The sequence below is a fragment of the Molothrus ater genome, chromosome 3 (genome assembly GCF_012460135.2).
Source record: "Molothrus ater isolate BHLD 08-10-18 breed brown headed cowbird chromosome 3, BPBGC_Mater_1.1, whole genome shotgun sequence".
NCBI lineage: Eukaryota > Metazoa > Chordata > Aves > Passeriformes > Icteridae > Molothrus > Molothrus ater.
In genome coordinates this window covers 41,506,123-41,527,653 of record NC_050480.2, presented here as the reverse complement: position 1 = coordinate 41,527,653, position 21,531 = coordinate 41,506,123, and the positions used below count along the sequence as shown (strand labels likewise).

The 21,531-nt window shown below is 39.9% G+C and overlaps 2 protein-coding genes across 3 annotated transcripts in view; one reads left to right on the top strand and one right to left on the bottom strand.

The window, feature by feature from the left end:
- The window catches only part of TTC13 (tetratricopeptide repeat domain 13), a 38,839-nt gene extending 38,016 nt beyond the window's left edge, over window positions 1–823 (bottom strand). The window contains exon 1 of one of the 2 annotated variants that reach the window (XM_036380118.2): window positions 625–823. In XM_036380118.2, the coding sequence (XP_036236011.1) occupies window positions 625–823 (199 nt within the window). The remainder of the gene's footprint in view (window positions 1–624) is intronic. The other variant, XM_036380119.2, reaches the window with a different exon arrangement.
- Window positions 822–16,034, top strand: ARV1 (ARV1 homolog, fatty acid homeostasis modulator). Its single transcript, XM_036380120.1, is given in 5 exon segments — window positions 822–1,160; window positions 10,348–10,467; window positions 12,127–12,280; window positions 13,475–13,699; window positions 14,183–16,034. Coding segments are annotated over 5 exon segments (945 nt in total). The 3' UTR covers window positions 14,290–16,034.
- The last annotated feature ends 5,497 nt before the right edge of the window (window positions 16,035–21,531 follow it).

The following is a 21,531-nucleotide window of genomic DNA, read 5'->3' as shown; positions in this document are numbered from 1 at the left end:
TCCCCAAGTTGAACTGGAACTTGTATTTTAGTTTGTGCTCACTGCTCCTCATCCTGTCTCTGGGCATCACTAAGAAGTCTAGCACCATACTCTTGACACCTTCATGAGATTCCCTCTCAGTCTTCTTTCCTTTATACTAAGCAGGCCCAGCTCCCACAGTCTCTCTTCGTGAGAGACGCTCCAATCCCCTGGACCCTCTCCGGCAGCTCCTTGTACTAAGAAACTCAGTAATACAAGCACGGAGTACAGGCGTATCCCCATACTACTGAGCTCAGGAATGAAAAAGCAGCAGAGTCCAGCTGCCGGGCTCGGGAGGTGAATGGGCAGCAGGGATCCTGCCGTGTGGTACCTCAGGTCTGCCCGTCTCAGGGATGAGAGGTATTCCCGGGCTCGCTGCCGCCACAGCCCCTGTGGCTCCGCGCCACACACCGGCGCGGCGGGCTCGGCGCTGCCGCTCACCCTCGGGCAGCCTCGCTATGAGCCAGCCGAGGGCAGCGGCGGCACAGCCCGGGGGCCGCCGGCACCCCGCACCGCCCCGGGCCCCCAGCGGCACCGCCGCCCCCGCGGCCTCGGCACCGCCGCCCCGGGCTGCGGGCGGTCACCGCGGCGACGCCCCTGACTCACCGCACTCGGCCGAGTACTGCTCCGCCCACTCCCCCGCCGGGCCGTGGCGCTGCCGGTGCCGCTCCTGCTGGAACAGGGACAGCGCCGGGAAGCGCTCGGTAAGGGCGAGCGCGGCCGGGGCCAGCACGGCCAGCATGGCCAGCGGTACCCACGGACCCCGCGCTAGCCCGCCGGCAGGTGCCATCTTCACGGCGCGCATGTGCGCCGCCTCGCCCGGGAACACGGGGTGTCCCCGCCGCCCCTCCCACGGGGCCGCCGTCGCACTGCCCCCTGGGACATAGAGTTCTCCATCGGCGCAGTCGGGCGTGCGGCAGCGGCAGGAAAACCACAGCTCCCGGGATGCAGTGCGGCGCGGTCTGGCTCGGCCGCGCTCCCGAACGCGGAAACGAGGAGGCGGTGTGGAAGCGCTGACAGGGCTGGGCGTGCTCCCGCGCGCCATGGCGGCGCTCGGCGCCTACCGCTGTATCGAGTGCAACGGGGAGGCGACGGAGCTGTACCGGGACTATCAGCGCGGGGTGCTCCGTATCTCCATCTGCGTGAGTCGGGGCTGCGAGCAGTGGGTGGGGGGAGGCCAGGAATGCACGTGGGAAGCTCTGACGTCAGCAGGCGGCGGCGCGCGGCACGTGGTAGTGGGCCCGGTGGCACGCGGGCGGCTGAGCCCCTTGGAGCGCCCCCTGCAGCCGTGCTCGCGCATTGTGGCCGCTTTCCCTGAATCCTGGTGACCTGTGAGGAATGGCTGAAAAAGTTGGGCCTGTTTAGCCTCGAGGAGAGACGGCTGAGAGGGGGACTCATCCATGTGTATAAATATCTAAAGGGAGGGTGTCTCATCAATGTGTATAAATATCTAAAGGGAGGGTGTCATGAGGATGGAGCCAGGCTCTTCTCAGTGGTGCCAAGCAATAGGACAAGAGGCAACAGGCAGATCCTGATGCACAGGAAGTTTCACCTGGATCTGAGAAAGAAATTCTTCACTGTACAGGTGACCGAGCACTGGAGCAGATTGTCCTGAGAGGTTGTGGAGTCTCCCTCACTGGAGATGTTCAAGAACCCTCTGGACACAATCCTGTGCCAGGTGCTCTAGGATGACCCTGCTTGAGCAGGGAGGTTGGACCAGGTGACCCCGTGTGGTCCTTTTCAAGCTGACCCATTCTGTGACTCTGCAGGTTTTCTGTCTGCTCTGCTTCCCAATGTCATTTCCTCTGTTCCTTGAGTGCCCCTGTGTGCTGGAGCTGTCCTGACTGGCACTGTAGTGCATCTGCTGCTGAGTGTGCTCAGCCTGGTTCTTGCTGAAGGGCAGATCTGAGCGTGGCTCCATGGCTGAACACAGCTCCCGTGCCACTGGACCTGAATGTCAGGGTCTGAGTGATGATTATTTAAAGGCACCGGAGGTCCTGGTCAGTGGCAAGTTGAACATGAGCCAGCAGTGCCCTGGCAGCCAGCAGGGCCAACCCTGTCCTGGGGGACATCAGGGACAGCATCACCAGCCAGGCAAGGGAGGGGATTGTCCCCTCTGCTCTGCACTGCCTCACCTCGAATGCTGGGAGCAGTTTTGGGCAAAGCAGAGTAAGAAAGATGTAAAGCTGTTGCAGAGCATCTAAAGGAGGACACAAAGCTGATGAAGGATGTAGAGGGGAAGCCGTATGAGGAGCAGCTGAGGTCACTTGGCGTATCCAGCCTGGAGAAGAGGAGGCTGAGGGGAGACCTCATTGAAATCTACAGCTTCTCTTGCTTATTAATTTGGTGCTAATAAACAGATTTAAGGCAACCTGGAAGCCAGTAGATGGCACTCATTCCCCTTGGCATTTAACCATTTGAGGACCAAATGTCTTGGTCTGTTGGAGCTGTGGTATGCCATGTAGAATCAAAGACTTAAGTCCCAGTTGCTATATTCATCACAAATGCTAAACTCATATAAAAAGAGTAACAAATTGAGTAAAAGAAAGAGCAAAGAATCCCACATTCCTAGCAATCTGGAATTCTGTCCACCATTCTCCATGCAGACCCAGATGTGTACCATTTTTCACTGACTCGTACCAGTCTGTTTGCTCTGGCTCTGTTGTGAGTCAGCATGGTTCAGGTTCAGTTCTAGTTGCTCTTACGTGGCACATGTCATATTATCATAAAGCTTTCCTTCAATTTCTGGCCACTCTGGCAGTGCTGAAAGCAGGAAACATGTTAGCTCATGGCACATGGAGATGAGAATGTTGAAAGATTGCCAAGATCAAAAGATTCTTTCAGTTGAACTAATGTGACTTCGGGCAGGAAAGCCCTGATGTTGTCTCCAGCTACCAAGGCCCCATGGTTACCAGTAGTGCAGTGCTTGGTTTACTTTTTCTTTTTCATCTGCAAGGATGGTTTTATCACTGTTCCAGCTCTCTGCAGGCATTCTGTTCCATGCAGGCAAGCCTGTGCTCTGGCCAGAGACCTGGAAAGTTGTTCATCATCATGCTGCTGACAACGAAAAATAGTCAAGTACTGAGTGTCCTTTGATACCCTTCACAGACTTTCATGAGTAGGGATATGAGTGTGTCAGTGTTATGAATCTTCTTGATGATCAAACCTGAAAATAATGATAGCTTAGAAGTCTTCACTTAAAAACATATGAAGACCCCACTTAACAGTGTGAAACATCATTTATATCAGTTATATATAAAACTTAGAGTGTAGGCCTCTAAAAACTTAAGGAAAGCTGAAGGTATTTAAGAAAAATTGAAGGTCTGAGGTGAGATTAGAAGGTGTGATCACTCAGCCTGAGAACATTTTTCATCTGTCTTCATGGAGTGAGAGCATTGAGTACTGCTACTCCACTGTAGCATTAAGAAAGAAGAAGTGAAAAATTCATAGGAAGATTGTGTAGTGATATTCAAAGTGAGGCCAGTGGGCATAATCTAGATTTTTTTTTTTGTTAAAAAGCACTCGTGTTTCATTCCCATTTTCAAGTAGTACCTGGAAATACTGACACCTTAAGGAAAAAGCCAGACAACAGCCCAACATTTGTTCCATATGGTAAGTAAAATAGAAGGCCCCAGAAAATTGGGAACAAACAGAACATTGTCAAGATCATCACTGTTTCATAGGAACCTAGAGACTTGCCCCAACACTATTTTAAAGTCATCCTTGATACATTAAGAAATCTGCATCTAAAAGGTCTTTGCCATTCTCGGGACAACCCTGTCATTCAGCACTTTTTGGAACATTATCTCAAGATTGAAGAAGCTAAGTTCTCTCAGCAGCAACTTCTATCTAGCCCTGCATTTATTTCAGGATGTGTTTAACCTGATCTGGATGTGATTTTGAGGTGGAAGATTTAAATTTGAATACCTAAGCAAAATACCATGATTTTGTATTCTGTGATTAATTTGTTGAAGAGAAGAATGAATTTTTTTCCAGAGGCAAATACTAAAAGCTTTCATTAAGGAACACGTGTTTCCAGCCCACAATATTAGAGTACAATTTTGGAAATTCAGCCTAATGTTGCTTTACTTTAGTTTACTGCTCTTAATATAATTAAAAGTTTCTTTGAACTCCATATTGTAATTTTAATGTGGGCAAGCATTAAAGACCTCATAAGTGTTATTATGCACTCTGGGAATAAATTTGTAATAGATGCTGAAGGAACTAAAGAAACTTTCTTGTATCAAACATAGAAGTCCACACATACACTTGGGTTGGAAAGGTCGTGTCTTTTCTTAATAACTCTGCAAGGTGGCTAACTGCCACAAATTCCTCAAGTTCTGTAACTTCTTTTTAAGTCTGTTTTGTTTAATTAAGGCCATTTTCAGCTGAAGCCTAGCCCAGACCTCTGGCATTGCACATTTAGTGAATGAACCATTTTCTCATCCTGCATGTACTTAGCTGTGGAAGCAGCATTACAAGAGACAGATGGAGCTCTTCAATATGGATTTTGTTCAGTGTGATAACTGAGGAGTGGCAGGGGAGGGTGTGGAATCTGTGGGCATGTTAGGATTGCCCACAGTGGAGGTGGGTTTGGCACTCACTTTGCATCTCCTGGCTCTGGGTTTAGTCCTAATCTGTAATGGACTGATGCGTTCCCTATTTCCAGTGACAAATGATTGTGAAGGTAAGCCTAGGTGGCTCCTTCTAGAGAAGGTTTTCGCTAATTATTTTGAGACCCTTAAAATTTAATTGATCTGTAAATAATACAGCAAATCTTCACTAAATGTATTACAAACCAGCCATTAAGAACAGTAAGGAAAAAATAGTGTTCAAATAACACTGCTACTACAGTAATAATTCTGGGGCGTGGGGTGGGAGCACGATTGGCTAACCTGAAATAAACTGTGAAGTGCAATGATTACAGAAAGAAATTAGCAAACTTCACTTATTCAGAAATGGAAGGAAAAGCATGCAAACGTTTCTAAAATTTTGTTTTCAATTTCATATATGTTGTTATGTTTAAAAATAAAATGTTAATAATGTTCCAGACCATAACAAAGGAAAATAAATTACTTATTGCAATATATAGAGCACAGTCAGGATCCCCCTTGTGTTTTGTAATAAGAAAGCTAAATTGCCTGAGCAGTGCACACTTCATTTAGCTTTTCTGCAATTAAAAAATAATTGAAAAGCTCTTTTTTTTTTTTTTTTTTTTTTTTGCAGCAAGGCAGAGAGACCTTGCTTTGAATGCAAAGCATTTATGTGGCATGGTAAAGAATCTGTCAAGAGTACAAAGATCATCCTGGAAAATAATATATGCTAATTTTACATAACTGTTTACAGACCAACTCACTACTGAAAAAAAATATTTTTAATTTGTTTTCTGAAACGGAATGCATCTGAAATTGGGCTGTTCTGTTTTTCAGTCTACTGTGACACTTGGCTGCGTCCCTAATAAAGAATCCATTCCTGAAAGCAGCACAGCTAATGTGTTTTATTATTTAAGGGTGCAATTGGGATTAAGGGCACTCTCACAAGAGTCTTTAATTTGCCTATGAACCTATGCAAATGGACCTCTGTTCATGTGGAAGCTATGTAAATGTTGTTACAATTTGCTGTATGTGTAGTCCAGCAAAAAATTGTAGCTTAATTTTGCCAAAGTCCAAACCCTGGAGAAAGGAATACTATAATAAGACTGTTTCATTGATATTTCTAGTGCCCAGAGATTTGCAAATGTATTCCTGGTGTGGTTTTCATGGTAGTTTTAGATCAGGATGAAGCTTTGTTCTTCAGTGTATATTTTTACTTTCTGTCATGTTCTATGGCTTCCTCTTCAAGAATTCTTTTACTTTCCACAAACCCCATCCAAAATATTTTTATTTAAAAGTAAGTCATGTTTTAAAATTAGAGAGGTGAATCCAAAAAAGTCATGTTCATATACTTTAGAAACTTTATCCTTCAGAGACAGAAGGTGTTTCTCAAATATTTGTATACTGTATTGTATTGGGCACACATTTGTGAACACTGTTTCCAAGCTGAGTATCTTTGATGAACAAAGCAAGAGTTATGTCTTTTGAGTAGTGATTTATAAAAGCCTGATAGACATGAAGTTTGAATTAACATATCAGTACTTTGGTTTTTTTGGTCATATTTAATACAACTGAGACTTTAAAATGTATGTTACTTTCCTTAAATGTTTTGGATTGCTTTGATCAAAAAGAATCTCATATACTACACTATGAAGAAGATGGTTGTACTCACTTTTGAAGTTTTGTTTTCTCTTTAATTTGCCTTTGCTAATTGGTTTTAAATTTTTTTAAGATAACTAAGCAAACTTCTAAGTTATGAAAATGGAAGATTTTTTTTTCAAACAACAAACAAGCATAGTCAAATCTTCCTAAATATTTGATTAGCCAAACAGTTCTTAAAGTAATAGCCATTTAAATTTACTAGAATATTGATATACTTTTAACATCCTTTTTTAGGGGAGCACAGTATCTGTAGACTTTTGTATGTCAGTATCAAATACTCATAATGTTCCTTAAATTTACCAAATCAGAAGGTGCGCAAATAGAATTTATGGTGTGAAGCTTGACTTTCCTTCTGACACGTAATCTGAAAGTACCTTTTAATCAAAGTAGTGTCTATTTTTTCAAGAAAAAATTACCAGTTACTTGTTTCTGATGCCAATTACATATTTAAGGTAGAAATTGAAAAATGGCTAAAAGCGTGGAGAAATCTAGTTACCTCTTTTTACTGCTTTTGTGATAACTGAGGCACATCTTGGAGAAAGTCCAAAGAAGATGAAAAAGCTCAGTATGTTAAAGATGTGCCTTCTTCACTCATCTTGCCCAGGACACTGACTAGAGCTGTTCAGAACAGCAGTGGGGAACGAGATGTGAGCACCAGGATTGGAGTTAAATTGCCTGACTAAAATCTTAAAAGTGCAAGCAGTTCTCCATAGCTGAGCTGCTGATACCAATCTTCTCTCAAAGTGTTAGTGATTATCAGTGTCCCCAAAGTTACATCCCTTTAACTAGCTGAAACTATCTAGTGAAACATATGTGTATTAAACTGCATCAGTCCTTGCTTGCACTGATTTTGCTGAAGTCAGGCTTCACTCACAGGTTTCCTTCCTAGGCATTTGAGGTTGGTGTCAGATGTTTTAGTTGTGTAGCTGGAAAAAATAATGAAATAGCCAGATATGGAAAAAATTCTTCCTAGAGGGAATATTAGTTCTGTAGTGTACTAATGGTATATCAGCCATCATCCAATTAGTCTGTAGCAGTGCACACACAAGTGTTTTGCAGCAAAGGTGGTTTGTAGGTCTCACAAATCCCTGGGTGAACTCATGCTGGCTAGGTCACTGGCTGGGTAAGCACATAGGACTTTTCTTCTTGCAGCAGAGACTCAGATAGAAATAAAGTATCTTAGGAATATAATATATACTAAGAATGGGGCTCTCATCTAACTCTAGAAGATAGAAATACTAAATTTAACATAATTTTCACAGCTGCAAAGAAGGTTTGGTATTTGGCTGCCAGAAGCTGTGGGGCAGAAGACACTACTATTTGTGTATTCTTTTGTAGCAGTCTCTGTATATATCTGCAGTAAATTTCTGAATTGTTGGTTTTGCCTGGATGGTGGGTCTGATAAATTTTCATTGTCTAAAATTCATGTCAGCTGTCAGTGAAAATTTTTCAATACCTCTTAACTGCAAATTTTTTGATTAGTGTTTGACTGGGATCTTTCAATTGAAAATACCATTCTTTACTCAGAAAGATTTTTGGTCCTGGTCAGAAAATGTTCTGTTGTAGGAGAATCTGAGAGCATAATAAAACTGGGTGTGCGTAGGATACCCTTCATCTTACCTTTATGACACCCATTGTGTTGAATAATCTTACTCTGAATGGACTTGTCCAGTGCTTGTGTGAATAAACCTATTAAAAAAATTGCACTTGTCTGATGCTACATCAACCCAGAGATTTGACATATGCAAATCACTACCTATAAGAATATTTGTTTATGATTTCCCAGTAGAAAGAAATGAAGCAAGACACTGCCTCTAATTAAAGTAGCAATTTCTTTTTCACTCTATTAAAAGTGGTCTTGTGTTATGTCCTTTTACCATCTAATTCACTTTATTTTTAGATTTCTCAGACTCTTGGTTAGTTGAGGGAGTTTTTTAATTCATTACGTCCAACCTGTGTACTGTCATACACAGTGTTGTCTTATTGAAATGAGTTTTTTCCTTAAGCTGGACAAAGAAACACTGATTATAGGTTGCAGCATTCACTAGACACTCTATTCAGTTTATGCTTTTGTTCAGATGCTTTCCTTGACATTGATGTTGGACTTCTGAGTCAATTTGCTGGTGAAATTCTGCATTCTCAGATTCTACAAAAATTATTCTGTTAAATAGCAAGACAGTGTTAACTTTGGACACCATCCTAGTTTTGGCTAGTTTTATTTTATGCCTAGCAGCTGATAGAGTGCTGTGTTTTGGATTCAGAATGAGAATAATGTTGATAACACACTGATGTTTTAGTTGTTGCTATTAGTGCTCACCCCAAGCCAAGGACTTTTCAGTTTCCCATGCTCTGCCAGCCAGCAGGTGCACAAGGAGCTGGGAGGAAGCAAAGGACAGATGACCCAAACTGGGATACTCCATATCCCACAGAGTGTCCTGCCCAGTAATGAACTGGGAGAGTTGGCCAGGAGGGGCTGATCACTGCTCAGGGATGGAATGGGCATTGGTCAGTGGCTGGTGAGAAATCATGTTGTGCAGCTGTTGTTTCTTCTGGGCATTATCTCCTTCTTATTATCTTCCATTTCATTACTATTGTTATTATTATATTTTGCTTTATTTCAACTATTCTTTTAACCACCCATGGGTTTTACCTTCTTCTGAGTCTCCTCCTCATCCTATTGCAGGGTGAGTGAGCAGCAGTGTGGTACTTAGTTGGTCTTTGTATGACAGAAAAATGAAAATTGAAAAACCTATATGTTCTGTCCTGGGAGTTTGTCTGGAGGTGTGTGTTGTCTGATGCTGCATTTTTGACTGTTCCAGCACTTCAGAAGGTGGTGTGCCAACATTTCTCTTCTGGCAGTGCACCACCATGCACTCATTAAAATGGAAATAAAGATAATTTCTGTGACTCTTGTGTTCTCAGCATGGCAGCTAATGTGAAGGCCTGGGGGACCAAGATTAGCTGAGGACAGCTTGGAGGAACCAGACTGGAGGATTAGCAGCAGGAGAAAGCTGGCCTGCAGGAGAGCACCCTGCTGCAAGTGCAATTGTTTGTACTGAAGTGGTGGCTGCTGCTGCTCTGCTGCTCCTCAGCTCACTGCTAGAAGTTACTTCCTTGCCCCTTAGGTCTGCTAGATGAGCCTTTTGTAAGGTTATTTAACCCCCCTGCTCACAGTATAACAGCCTCTTATTAGCCCTAGCTCAATCAGCCAGGCAGGTAAGTCAATAAAGCTGGAAGGGGTTGATGACAAGCAGTTCCCAGTGGTCTGGGTGAAATAACCTCTCTAACAGATGTGTTGGAGAAGTGATGGTTTAGTGCTCTATCACTGCTTAGTGGCAACTGACTCTTTGGCTGTGGGTCTGTGTGAAAACTACATTATCAGTATTCTGAATGTATTGGTGTTTGCTTAATGATGGAAAACTGGTTGAAACATCCAGACAATTTAACAGTATGGAAGAACAATGCAACAGCAAAAAACATTTACTGTCTCCTTGAAAGAAAGAAAAAGGATAGGGTAGGATAGGATAGGATAGGATAGGATAGGATAGGATAGGATAGGATAGGATAGGATAGGATAGGATAGGATAGGATAGGAGGATAAAGCATCTCTGAAAATAAAGAAGTGATAGAAGAAATTATTTTTCTTTCTAAAAATACCCAAAATAACACCAAATATGCAGATGAGCCATGATCAGTTAACCTTTAGCATGATACTGGTGCATTTCTTGAGTCTTAGGAAAGTAGTTTAGTTTTTTGCATCTGTGGAGCACAAAATGATAACTAAGTCTATTCCTGCATATTTCATTATCGATCTTAATCCAAAGCCTGTAAAAATCAATAATAAATCTTTCTATTTTATAAGGGAACTCTGTCTCAAGTGTAGTGTCAAGGGAGAAGAAGCCATTTTTCTGGATGGATTAAAACTGTATTGAAAATGAAGATGACATTAGGGAAAAACTACTTATAATTGAATTGCTAATTTGTGTTTATCCAGTTGTACTAAGATAAGAGGAAAATTTTATAAACTCTTCCTTTCCTTTTTTTCCCCTAATTCTTCTTATTTTGTGATTTTCAGAAATCCTGCCAGAAACCTGTGGATAAATACATTGAGTATGATCCTGTTATCATCTTGATTAATGCTGTTTTATGCAAAGCACAAGCATACAGGCACATTCTTTTCAACACAAAGATAAATGTAAGTTGCTATGTCCCTACCTTGTGGCTTTTTTGTTAAAAATATATTTAGGTTTGGTTAAGTCTGTTGTATTAGTTATAAAACTTTAAAGACTGTTTGTCTCCTGCCCCTCTACAGATTTCAGCAAGCTGAACCAGTTATATGATGAATAGAGCACATGGAGTCTCAAACTCCCACTGTTAATGAGACAGCTTCTGTCTTCACAGAAGTGATGCTGCAATATCAGCAAATACAAAGTCATCTTACGTGTTGAAGAGAAGGAACTGCAAAGAACTGTTCATGCAGTTTTCTACTTAACCTCTAACCTGCCTATCATGTTAATTGATGCTAAAAGGATGATGTGCTAAATTCCACTGTAAGAGAAAGACTTAATTGCAGATTAATTTTCAAATTGAATTTCTGTTGGAAACAATTCTTTTTCAAATGAGCAATAGGAGTATAACATACCAAATTAACAATACTGTGCCAGTTAAACCTACTGTACTAACTTCTCACAAGTTTCTTTCTGTTTAATTAATCATGTCCTCAAAGCCAGAGCAAAAGTTGGTGGCTTTCACTTGAATTGGGGTTGATACAGAATTACGTAGTTGGGCTGGCCAGTCTGGAGGTGCAGTGTTTTACTATTGCATATTTTTACTGTAAGGACTGATTTCCCAGGAGAGGGAAGCTAATCTAGAGCAAAATCTCTAAGCATAAGTATGTGCTGTGTTCATGTTGGTATCTCTTAACCAGTTCAGTTTAAGCAGTGTAGATAAATACACTCGCTTCATCTTTCAAGCATAAATCTATCTAATTTTTTTTAATTAATTCAGTGCTTCTGGAGACTTGTAATGATGTTTCCTGTGAGGCTTCTGCAAGGACTGTCTGTGAAAAGTTCATCTATTAAAATAATTTGAGTTGAATTTTAAACTGGCAAAGCCTATGCATCTATGTGCAGTTGACATAACTGTTTCCTCCAATAGAAAAAGTAGAATCCAGCACAGAAATTGTTATGGCTTGTTTAAATCTGTATAAAACCAGAAATCACCTCATATATGCACTGGCTTACAGACTGTATAATGTGGAAACATGCTAACTGTTAGCCCTCGCAACATAATTTTTGATGTCACTTGAGAAGATATTTTAAATAGCTTTGTTTGGTTATATTGCTACCTTTATTTTTGGTGCCTCACTCTTATATGAGGTAAGAAATATTTTGGTATAACTACACTACCAGTTTCTTCTAATGGAGATTGTCCCAGGGAAAAAGAGAAACAAGACTACTTAAACCAGTTTGCTGAATAGAGTAGTTGCCCTTAAACAGAAATTTTAGATAATATAATTCTATGCTAGCAATGTTACAATTTTGGTTTTTCATTCCTAGCTGAACAGCCTTCCCAATCAGGCCTTAAGCACAGTTATATACCTTCTTCTGTACAGAACTGTTGATGCAGTTTTGTGCATGTTATAATTTGACTATTATGCTAACAGATGTTAAAAGGATGATGTGATAAATTAGTGGCTCAGCAGAAGTAATTTTGCTTATATGCTAAAGAAAAGTAAAACACCTACAGAGTTTGTGTGGAGGTGTTTAAATGTTTTTTAAATGCTGATTTCTTACTAATGCTTTAATTTATGCTGATTTAATAGTACTCCTTTTATTATTCTTTCATTTACCAGATTCATGGGAAGCTCTGCGTGTTTTGTTTGCTCTGTGAAGCTTATATCAGGTGGTTGCAACTACAGGATTCAAGCCAAAATACAGATCCTGATGACTTAATCAGATATGCCAAAGAATGGGATTTTTATAGAATGTTTGGCATAGCTTCTTTAGGTAAGATTGGTGATTTGTATTATATACTCTTTATGCACCGAAGAACTTCAAGCCCATACTGCAAAAATTGATAGAGAATGGATGTGATGTCCAACCCAGTATGGTTAAACAATTACACACATACTCTCTAATTTGCCTGCATTTAATGGAAATACCTGTCCTGATTACAGTTCAGACTGATATGATCAGCATTAGATATGAAGAGACTGAAAAGTGGCAATATTCAGAAATCTTTGCCTGATATCTTTTGACATAGTTTGAAGATCAATGTAAAGCTCAGCCTTATTCCATGCTTCATGTTGACTTCAAGGTTTATTATTCATTAAGGTGATACAACCTTACTAAAGTAAAAAATGGAGAAAAGTTGTATGTGTTTGGGGTTGTTTTTTTAAACAAATAAACTAAAATACAGAGCAGTGTATTCTAAGACCAGTGTATTCTAAGACTATACTTGAAGGCAGGGAAGAGGTTTTGTTCTATGCAGGTTAAAACATTTTTTCTCATACTTTTTCAGATGATAGTGTTTAAGTCAAACTTGCACACTAAAACTAGTATTTTTCTTACACATTCAGAGCTTAATTTAAATCCTTTATTGTCTAATGTTGTTTTAAGTGGGTTTTTATAATATGTCAGTAAAAATATTGAACTTATTTTTCAGTAGTGAGTCATCTATTACAATTATTGTGGGAGTTTCTTTGACATCTGCATTAATGCCAGCATATCACAGGAGTGGTGTCAAAAAAAGTCTGGTAGCTCAAAGGTATTTTCACCTTGGTGTTCTTTCTCATGCTGTATGAAAAGGGTTCGTTGCTGGTGACCTTTTGCAAAGAAGGATTGATTTTGTTTTACAGCCTAACAGACAGTTGAAAAAAAACCCTTCTCGTTGCTAAAAAGTGAAAGTGAAGAGGTTCTTGTGCTCAACTTCCTGCCCTATATGGAGTCAGAAATCACAAATATGATAATCCTACAGATAGAATCCTGTGATAGAATTATTCTGAATGTCATGATACTGAATTGGTTTAAGGAATATTTGGCTATTAAAATGAACACAGGAGATAGAGAACGTTTGCCTGTGGCTTTTAAAAAGTGACTCTATTGCATTTGAGACATGTCATTTTACTGAAATTCATTCAGATCTGGACTTGATGTTTGGCACTTCGTTCTCTCTTTCCAACGCCTCTTATCTCCTTTCAGAACAAACTTCATTTTTCATTGGTATTTTCATTACTTTGTGGTGGATGACACCTGAGATGCTGAAAAGAAAGTCTGACTTCATCTTACTTCTCAAAGCACTGCTGTTGTCCACCTATGGAAAGCTCCTGCTAATTCCAGCTGTTATTTGGGAACACGACTACACGCCTTTGTGCCTTGCATTTATAAAAGTGTTTGTCTTGATATCAAACTCTCAGGCAATTAGAGGTACATTTTTGCATTTTATATACTGCATTATGTGTACAGAATATGTGTGAGAGACTGCTGATTTTACAGAAGCCATTATTATTGTTATCTTTTTAATCTATATCAGATGTGTGAAATAGCTCTAGTTTAAAACTGTGTTCCTTAAACTTTAATAAAAAGTGATTGAAACAAAAAAAAATTAAAAAGGAAGAAAAAAAGTACCTCTTATCTCACCATTGTCTCTTTGTATAAATAGTATTATATCCACCAGATCCATCTGATACAATTTGAGGCAACTCATGGATCATTGAAACATAGATTTTTTTTTTTTTGAGTTTCTGAAAAATGAAAATTTCATATTAATTTTATTAATATCTTTGGAATGAAGACTTTTAACAAATTTGTGTGATTTCTAATACACACAAATTAATATGAATTCTCATATGATTTCTGTGATCTTCTTAAATGGTACATGATAAATTTGTTCTGGTTTTTTTTTTGCAGTTACGTTGAACTTGAACCGAATAGTCCCTTGGTTTGCCATCTTCTTTGGATTAATTTTGGAAAATGGTGTGGTCTGCTTGTTCCAGAAAATGGGATGGGATGTTTGAAATGTCAGCCCAGTGAAGAAATACCAACAACATGATAATAATTTTCTAAGAATGACCTCTGCCAGCAGGCTCCAAAAGCACTGTTTTCATAGGGATGAAGAAGGTGATAGATAACAAAAAAGCATTAGAAATTTGGCTATTTCCTGTGCTGAGCCATAAAACTTCAGCCTTAGGTTGTTTATTTTCCCATTAAAAATATGAATGTCTCACTATCCTAACAGTTTTACAAATCTGGCTGTATCACTGTGGCTCTAAGAAGAAAGGTACACTAAAAAAACCCAGCCCTGCTACCAATCAGTGCATTTTGGCAGAGAGAGGAGGATGAATTGTTCCCTTAAGAGGAAGGGAGTCAGTGGAAAAAATGAAAAAGCCAAAATTTATATTTCCGTAAAACCAGATTTTCAAAGAGAAAAGTGAACATTTGCAAATAGTTTATTAGAGAAAAGGCAAGTATTCAGAGTGAAACTACAGTGGGAAAGCCAAGCTGCATTCTCTGGAATGTTTGTGTTAACAATCCAAAATAATAAAATATCTACTTCTAGAGTAATCTCTAGGAATGATAGTTTTAAACTGGCTTGACATTTTAGGTAATCTCATAAATACTTGAAATTTGTGTGATCTCATAAATGCTGCTTTCTTCTGAAAGCTGAAGGGAGAGTGAAAGGACTGACCCCCAACATGCAGGGCTGTTCAGGAAACTGCTTCTTCTGAATTTAAGTCACATTCCCCACACCCAGTCTTCATCTGGCTGCACATTGAGTGGAAGCAAAAATCGAAACATGAGGCCATTCAGCAATAGGGTAGTAGTTTAAGAATAATAAAACAAACAAAAATGTTTAGGCCTAAATTAATGAAGAAACATTTATAGAAGTTTTGCACCTTCTTCCTCAGCAGGCAAAAGGAGAGCTAAGTGGCCCACAAAGGAACTGACAGAATCAATGTCTACAAGACAGTAAAAAGGGCACAAACCCACTTTTGTGCAGACCAGTTTCTATTCATCCCATCCAATATTTAACTCTCCTGCTTGAGTTCTGGAAGGCTGTACTGTCCATAGGGATTACTTCCATTCTTTGTTTTCCTCAGATGCTGTCTCATGTCTGTGTTTTCCAGAATTAATCAAAAAACATTTTGCAACATCTTCAAGTTAATTCCCAACAGGTTTAGAGTAAGTCTAGATTATGACCACAAAAGACATCAAACATGTTTGTCTGATGGAACTGCCCATGCTATGCAAGTTATTTGATCAGAAAAGCAAATGGTTGCTGATTCTCTTTTATTAAATCAAAGGCTGACAGCACTTTTGTTGTTTGTGTTACACTTTGCAACTTCCTGAGCATGTCAGAGAAAGCAAGAAACCCCAATTGCAACATTTTTAAAGATGGGAGACTCTTAATTTGATTGGTAATGAATTAATTTCCCCAAGTTGAGTCTGTTTTGTCCATGACAGTAACTGGTGACTAAACTCTCCCCATCCTTATCTCAGCCCATGAGCCCTTTTGTTTGTTTTCTCTCCAGTGCCTAGCTGGGGAGTGACAGAGCAGCTTTGGTGAGCATCTGACATCCAGACTGGCACTGGCAGTGGTTTCAGTCTGGAGGCTGAGTGGAGCCGATTTCAGTGTAACTAATGCAGTTTTTATATGTAAACATGATTTTGTCAGCAGCAAAATTGTAAATACAGTGTAAATAAATTTTATTTGAGAACATTCTTCTTAAATTAAACTTGATTTTGAATTTTTAAAAACTGATTTCAGGTATTTTCTGAGGTTTTTACCAGAGCACCTAGAATGGACATGAACACATTCTGAAAGAAGTAGTGTTTGCTTATTTTGTCACATACACTGATAATGTATCAATTATGCACTCTGTAATGCTGCCAGGAGCCACCACTGCCCTTACACAACTTTGAAGCAAGAGAGGACAATTAAAAGCTACAGAGCTGTGGAACAAAAGCAGGTGTGGTACAGGTTCTCAGTCTTCAGAGGCATCATTAGTAATGTAGGGCATTCAGCATTATTTGGTGTTAAGATACTCCTTTACCAAAACTAACATGACAAATACACTAATATTTCATAAATCTAGGGGGAGCTTAAGGACACCCACTGGGGGAGGGGGGCAGATGAGTGCATTTTTTATGCTTTTGAAAGCATATAGTGCTTCAGAGAGAACCAAGACTATTTAAGTTTCTACCTGTTTAAAACTGTCACATCTCTCTTGCTTTTACTCTTTTTTGTCAACTTTTTGTAATGAAACAGTTACCTGTGCTGGAATATGGATGGCAAATAGCCCTTTCTATGTATCATAATCTGTTTCATTAAGTTATAGGAGAGGATTTATTTGAGTTAAAAAAACAGCAGCCTGGAAGTGAACCTATAGAAACTCAGTTTTGAGTTTTGCTTAGAATCAGAAGGGGTATTGTGGCCTATGGAGCAGATTCAGAACTGTGTTGCATGAAATGCACAGAAAAACCAGGGCTGTTACTGAGACTTGGATTGAGCAATGGCTCAGTGATTGCAGTGGGAGCTGGGAACTCCTGTAGGTCCGCAGGCCATGTAGCAAGTATTTAGAAATTAGCATATGCAAAATTGGAGAATTAGAGTAAAAGCTAAGGAGGGTTAAAAGAGAAGGTAGGAGTCTGGCAGACTTACACAAAATTAAGATGGCAGTAAAAACTAAGGAGATAGCATCTCAAGAAAAATACGTAAGAAAATATACGGTATAGATGTTTATGAGTATCATGAAGCAAATATAAAAACATCCTACTACCACGTTTAAAAATTATGAACATGAAAGAAGAGTAGTATTAATTGCAGACATTTTTGTAAAAGTCTAAGTGACAACATGACATAGCAAAAGATGTTTTCCAAGCAGTAAAGTCTGTGGGTTTCCCTAGAAAAGATACCAGTAAACTTGTTATTTCAATGGTTTGCACTACAGCCTTGAAAATACACTTTTATAAGGCAGAATTAGCAATTGTACAGTAATAGAATTAGTCAGTGAACAGGAAGAGCTGTGCAACAGCAGAGCTGCTCCCTCCATTCTGCATTAGTGCGTGCTGCATTAGGCTTTGCTGGTGCAAGGGCTACCACCCTTGTGCCCTCCTGCACATACAGACAAGGGAGCCCTTTCTTCCACACAAGCCCTATCTCAGAGGCATATAAGCTGCCATTTGTTACCCCAGTCTTCACCAAACTGAAAGTAAAGCAGGACATCTGTACTGGAAAACTATTAGCTGATTTCTCATAAAACAAGCAGGCCCTTGTTTCTCAGGGGCTTTCCTGCTTTTGCATTCCTTGAGCACTCCCCAGCCCAGAGTGGTGTTAAGCACTGCAGTGCCAGTCTGGAGTTGATGAGGAAACCACTGTTGATTTCAAAACTTGAAGGAACACACAGACACTCTTACATATATGTTCTTTGATTAATTTTTGTTTTTTTAAATCACAAATCCAAGCTTTTAAAAATGAACATCCATCTTCAGTTTGGAGAAATGTGAGAATGAAATTAGTAATGAAAAACAGATCACAAAATATTTGTTTTGGTGACTTGGTATCAAGGTCAGTTCAAGATACAACCACAAAAGCTATAAAATTCAAATTATTTCAGGATGACCTCTTTTAAAAATCTAAGTAGTCCCACAAGCTGGGATTATTCTGAATCTTGTTGAGCTCTGCAAAAATTCATGTGGCAAGAGAGAGAATGAATACATTCCTCCACTGCTAAAAATCAATAGGATTTTTGTTTATGAATTATTTGAAACTCAGGTTTCTGCAGTTAAAATTTGCAAGAAGGTATACATAACAAGATTCCCATTTTGTCTCCTGCCTCTTAGCTGTTCTGACCTTCTTAGTCTTTCCAGTAATGCTTACTGTATTTCTGAGGTGGCAAGAAAGAAGATATGAACATAAGGAGCTTCATAAAATCTTGATCTGCTGTCCTAACTTTTTTTGAGCTCTCTGTAGACAAATGACAGGTCTGCAAAGCAACTAGGGAATACTGCTAATGATGTTTTAATTGCTTTTCATTAGAATAATAGCTATTGTTTGGGTTTGTTTGGGTTTTTTCCCCTGGGTAAAAATGTGGTTTAAATTCCTTTACATAGGAGCATAAGAGTGTGAACTTAAGAGATTTTACATGTGCTGGCTGCTGCTGAAATAAATCCAGATGATCCCCTTGATTTCTTCCAATCTCTGACTGTAATTCTGAGGACATTTTTAGGCAGAAGAAATGTTTTGCTGCACAGAAGTGCGTGCCATGGCTCTCTAAGCACAGGACTGGGCACCTGAATTAAGACCTGAATCCTAATCCTGGCTCTAAGACCAAGCAGTGCTGTGACCTTGAGCAAGTCATATATGGCTTGCATGGCTCCATAAAATGATTCTATCTCCACCATCACAGGATTTGGGGGAGGATTAATTTGTTCATGTCTGCTTAGAAAGATGAAAAGCATTAAGTCCTTTCAGCTGCAGGTTGTTAGGAGTCAGTCAACACCGTGAATGTCAGATATGAAACAGACATGCCAGGAGCCAGAGAATGTGAATATTAAAGGTGATGTGTTTAAAGTCTTTGTTATACTAAGGGAAGCTTTAATTCTGACCCTCGCTGGCATGCAGTTCTGGAACGTACACATCTGAAGACTTAGGAATATATACAGCAAATCACTGATCCCTTATTATGATTTTGAAGTTATTGCAGCTGTTGTGTGCCAAAATAAATCTGAAATTAGTTAAAAAACAAGCAAAGGGAACTCGCACATTAGCTGATCTTACTTTCAGCTATCTAAAAGAAAAAATAAGGTACTTTATTTGACAGTTTGAGACTTTGAGGTAGAAAGCACTGGTACATTTTGCAGAAAAATATTTCTTAAAAAATGCTACAAACCATTGGTGTCTTTTCAGTAAAGAAATTCAATAACATTGCACAGATTTAAACAAGAAAACAAGACCTCAGCAACATATAAGCACTTCTACTCACCTTGCACTCCTTCCTCAGAACTGCATATCCACTCTGTAAGCATCTGTGGGTGTTGCCTTTATAGTGATTCCCTGCCAGGCAAGCTGCAGCCCATCTGACACTGTCATACATGCATCACTCCTTAACTTTGATCCTTTCTTTGGTCTCTCACTTCTCATCCAGAAAAAGCTTTGGTTCTAACCATCAAAGCCACACATGTATCATGTCTTGGCTACAGTAGAGATAGTCTCTCTTGCTCTCAGTAGGGCTATAGCATTCTTTTGATCACTGAAAATCAAAAGCCAACAGAAGTGTAATAATAACTAGGAAGAAAACATTTCCCATTGCGAACATCCACTGGATAATAACATGCCACATCCCAGCACCAGAAAAAATGTCTTGGATTTTGGAGGATAGGGACCAAAAGAGAATGTATTACATTAAGCATACACCTCATAAATTTGTCCAAATTTGTTTCCCTCTAAGGACATTTATCCTACTGAGCAGCGTGAAAATGGCAGATGGGTTGCATGGCAAGGAAAGCACAATTCATCTCTTACTCATTTTGTCCTGGGAGGGAACAAAATGAAAATAAAACACTGATGATTCATGAAGAATTTTTTCAGGAATGGTGATTTGAACCCTTTTCTTTAGAGAAGCAAATTAACTTTGCTGTGGACGAACACAATGGCAGGTATTCATTTCTTTACACAACCACATGACAAGACTTAGTTTGTACCACAACTCTCATCTTTTCAAATGGATTTTGCACTTCTTTAAGTGGATTTTTCCCTAAAATAGTTTTCTGCTTAACTGAATTGTGCGGTTTATGTAAATTGTAAATTTATATGTGTGCAGATGGAAGGAGAGGGAAGGTCAAACCAGTTCCTACAGCCTGTGCATTTTCTGCCTTATCTATGTATGAAATGGTGCGGCTTCTTTCTGTTTAAAGGTCCTACATTGAAAGAAAATGCCAACAGCAAGAAAGGCACCTTCCTCCCACAATAATTTGAGTATTGTGCAACAGAACAGATTGTATCAGTTAAAAAAAAAAGTCATGTCCCTGACAGAACAGTATCAGAAGCATGCAGAGATCACGTCTCCCTTCTCTCATTGTTACGCAGCTACTTTTATGTAACAAAATGCCAGCATGGTGATTCTAATCTAATTCAGCTGCACAAGCACTTTGACTGAAAGTTCAGAGAGGTGTTTTTAATCCTCTCCAACACAACCTAATAGAGGATGGCAAAACAGGAAGCCCTCGTGTGCAGATCCTTCCTCCCTATAATGGCAGGGTGGAAGGTGCCATCTGTCATTTCATGCCATTATATTAGAAAGTGCTGTCTCCTCTAAACTCCTTGCAGCAGCTGCTCCTGAAGGCTCAGCTCTTTGTCCTGAGCAGGCAGCTGTCCCTGCCATCCCCTTGGGAATAGTTTTGTTTTCACAGAATCAGACAGGGTAGAAGTGATCTCAGAGGTCATTGGTCCTTCCGCCAGCCGCTGGGATGGATAGGCACTCCTGACAGATGTTCTCCATGGCAGGCAGAGATTCTGGCTCTCAGAGACCAAACCTAAGCTGCCTTTCCCAAATTAGGAGACCTATCAGCTCCTACTGCATGTAGCAGCAGTCTGATGCCCAGTTGTTTTTCAACTATGACCATTTGTTCAAGTAATATGATTTTGTGGAAATACAAGATTTTACTTGAGGAATCCATTGTGAAGATGGTGGCTTGGTCTTTTAGAAAGTTTCTGTCCTTCAATTTTATTCTCCAGATTGCAAGCTTCCTATTCCCCTACCCCCTGCTTAGCCTTGCTAAACCAGTGACACGAAAATCCATCAAATTCCTTGGCTGCAGGACACAAAGCATTGAAGATTTAATTTTAAATGAACAAGGCAGCCTGCACCTCTTCAATCTACTACAGACTTTTTGTAAGGACACGGGCACTGGGTAACCCACCATTAAGCTGAAACAAAAATACAATCAGTGCCTACAAATGAAAGTAATTCAGAGAATGAGAGAATGGGCATGGTGCATTGAGATTTCTGTTCCTGGAGAATAAATGCATCCCAGCAAACTCTCTCCTGATTTGCAAAAGAAATTGTAGTGTATATTTTCATTAGTGGGCACACATTTTAGCAGATGCTTATACAAATAAATGCCTGCAGTAATAACGAGATATGCTTGGCTTCTCTAACACTGATTGATGCATTCTGCCTGTAAACACCTGCACTCAAAAGCACAGAAAAGAGTATTATTCTCTCTGAGAAGAAGGAACATTGAAAGCTTCAAAGAGT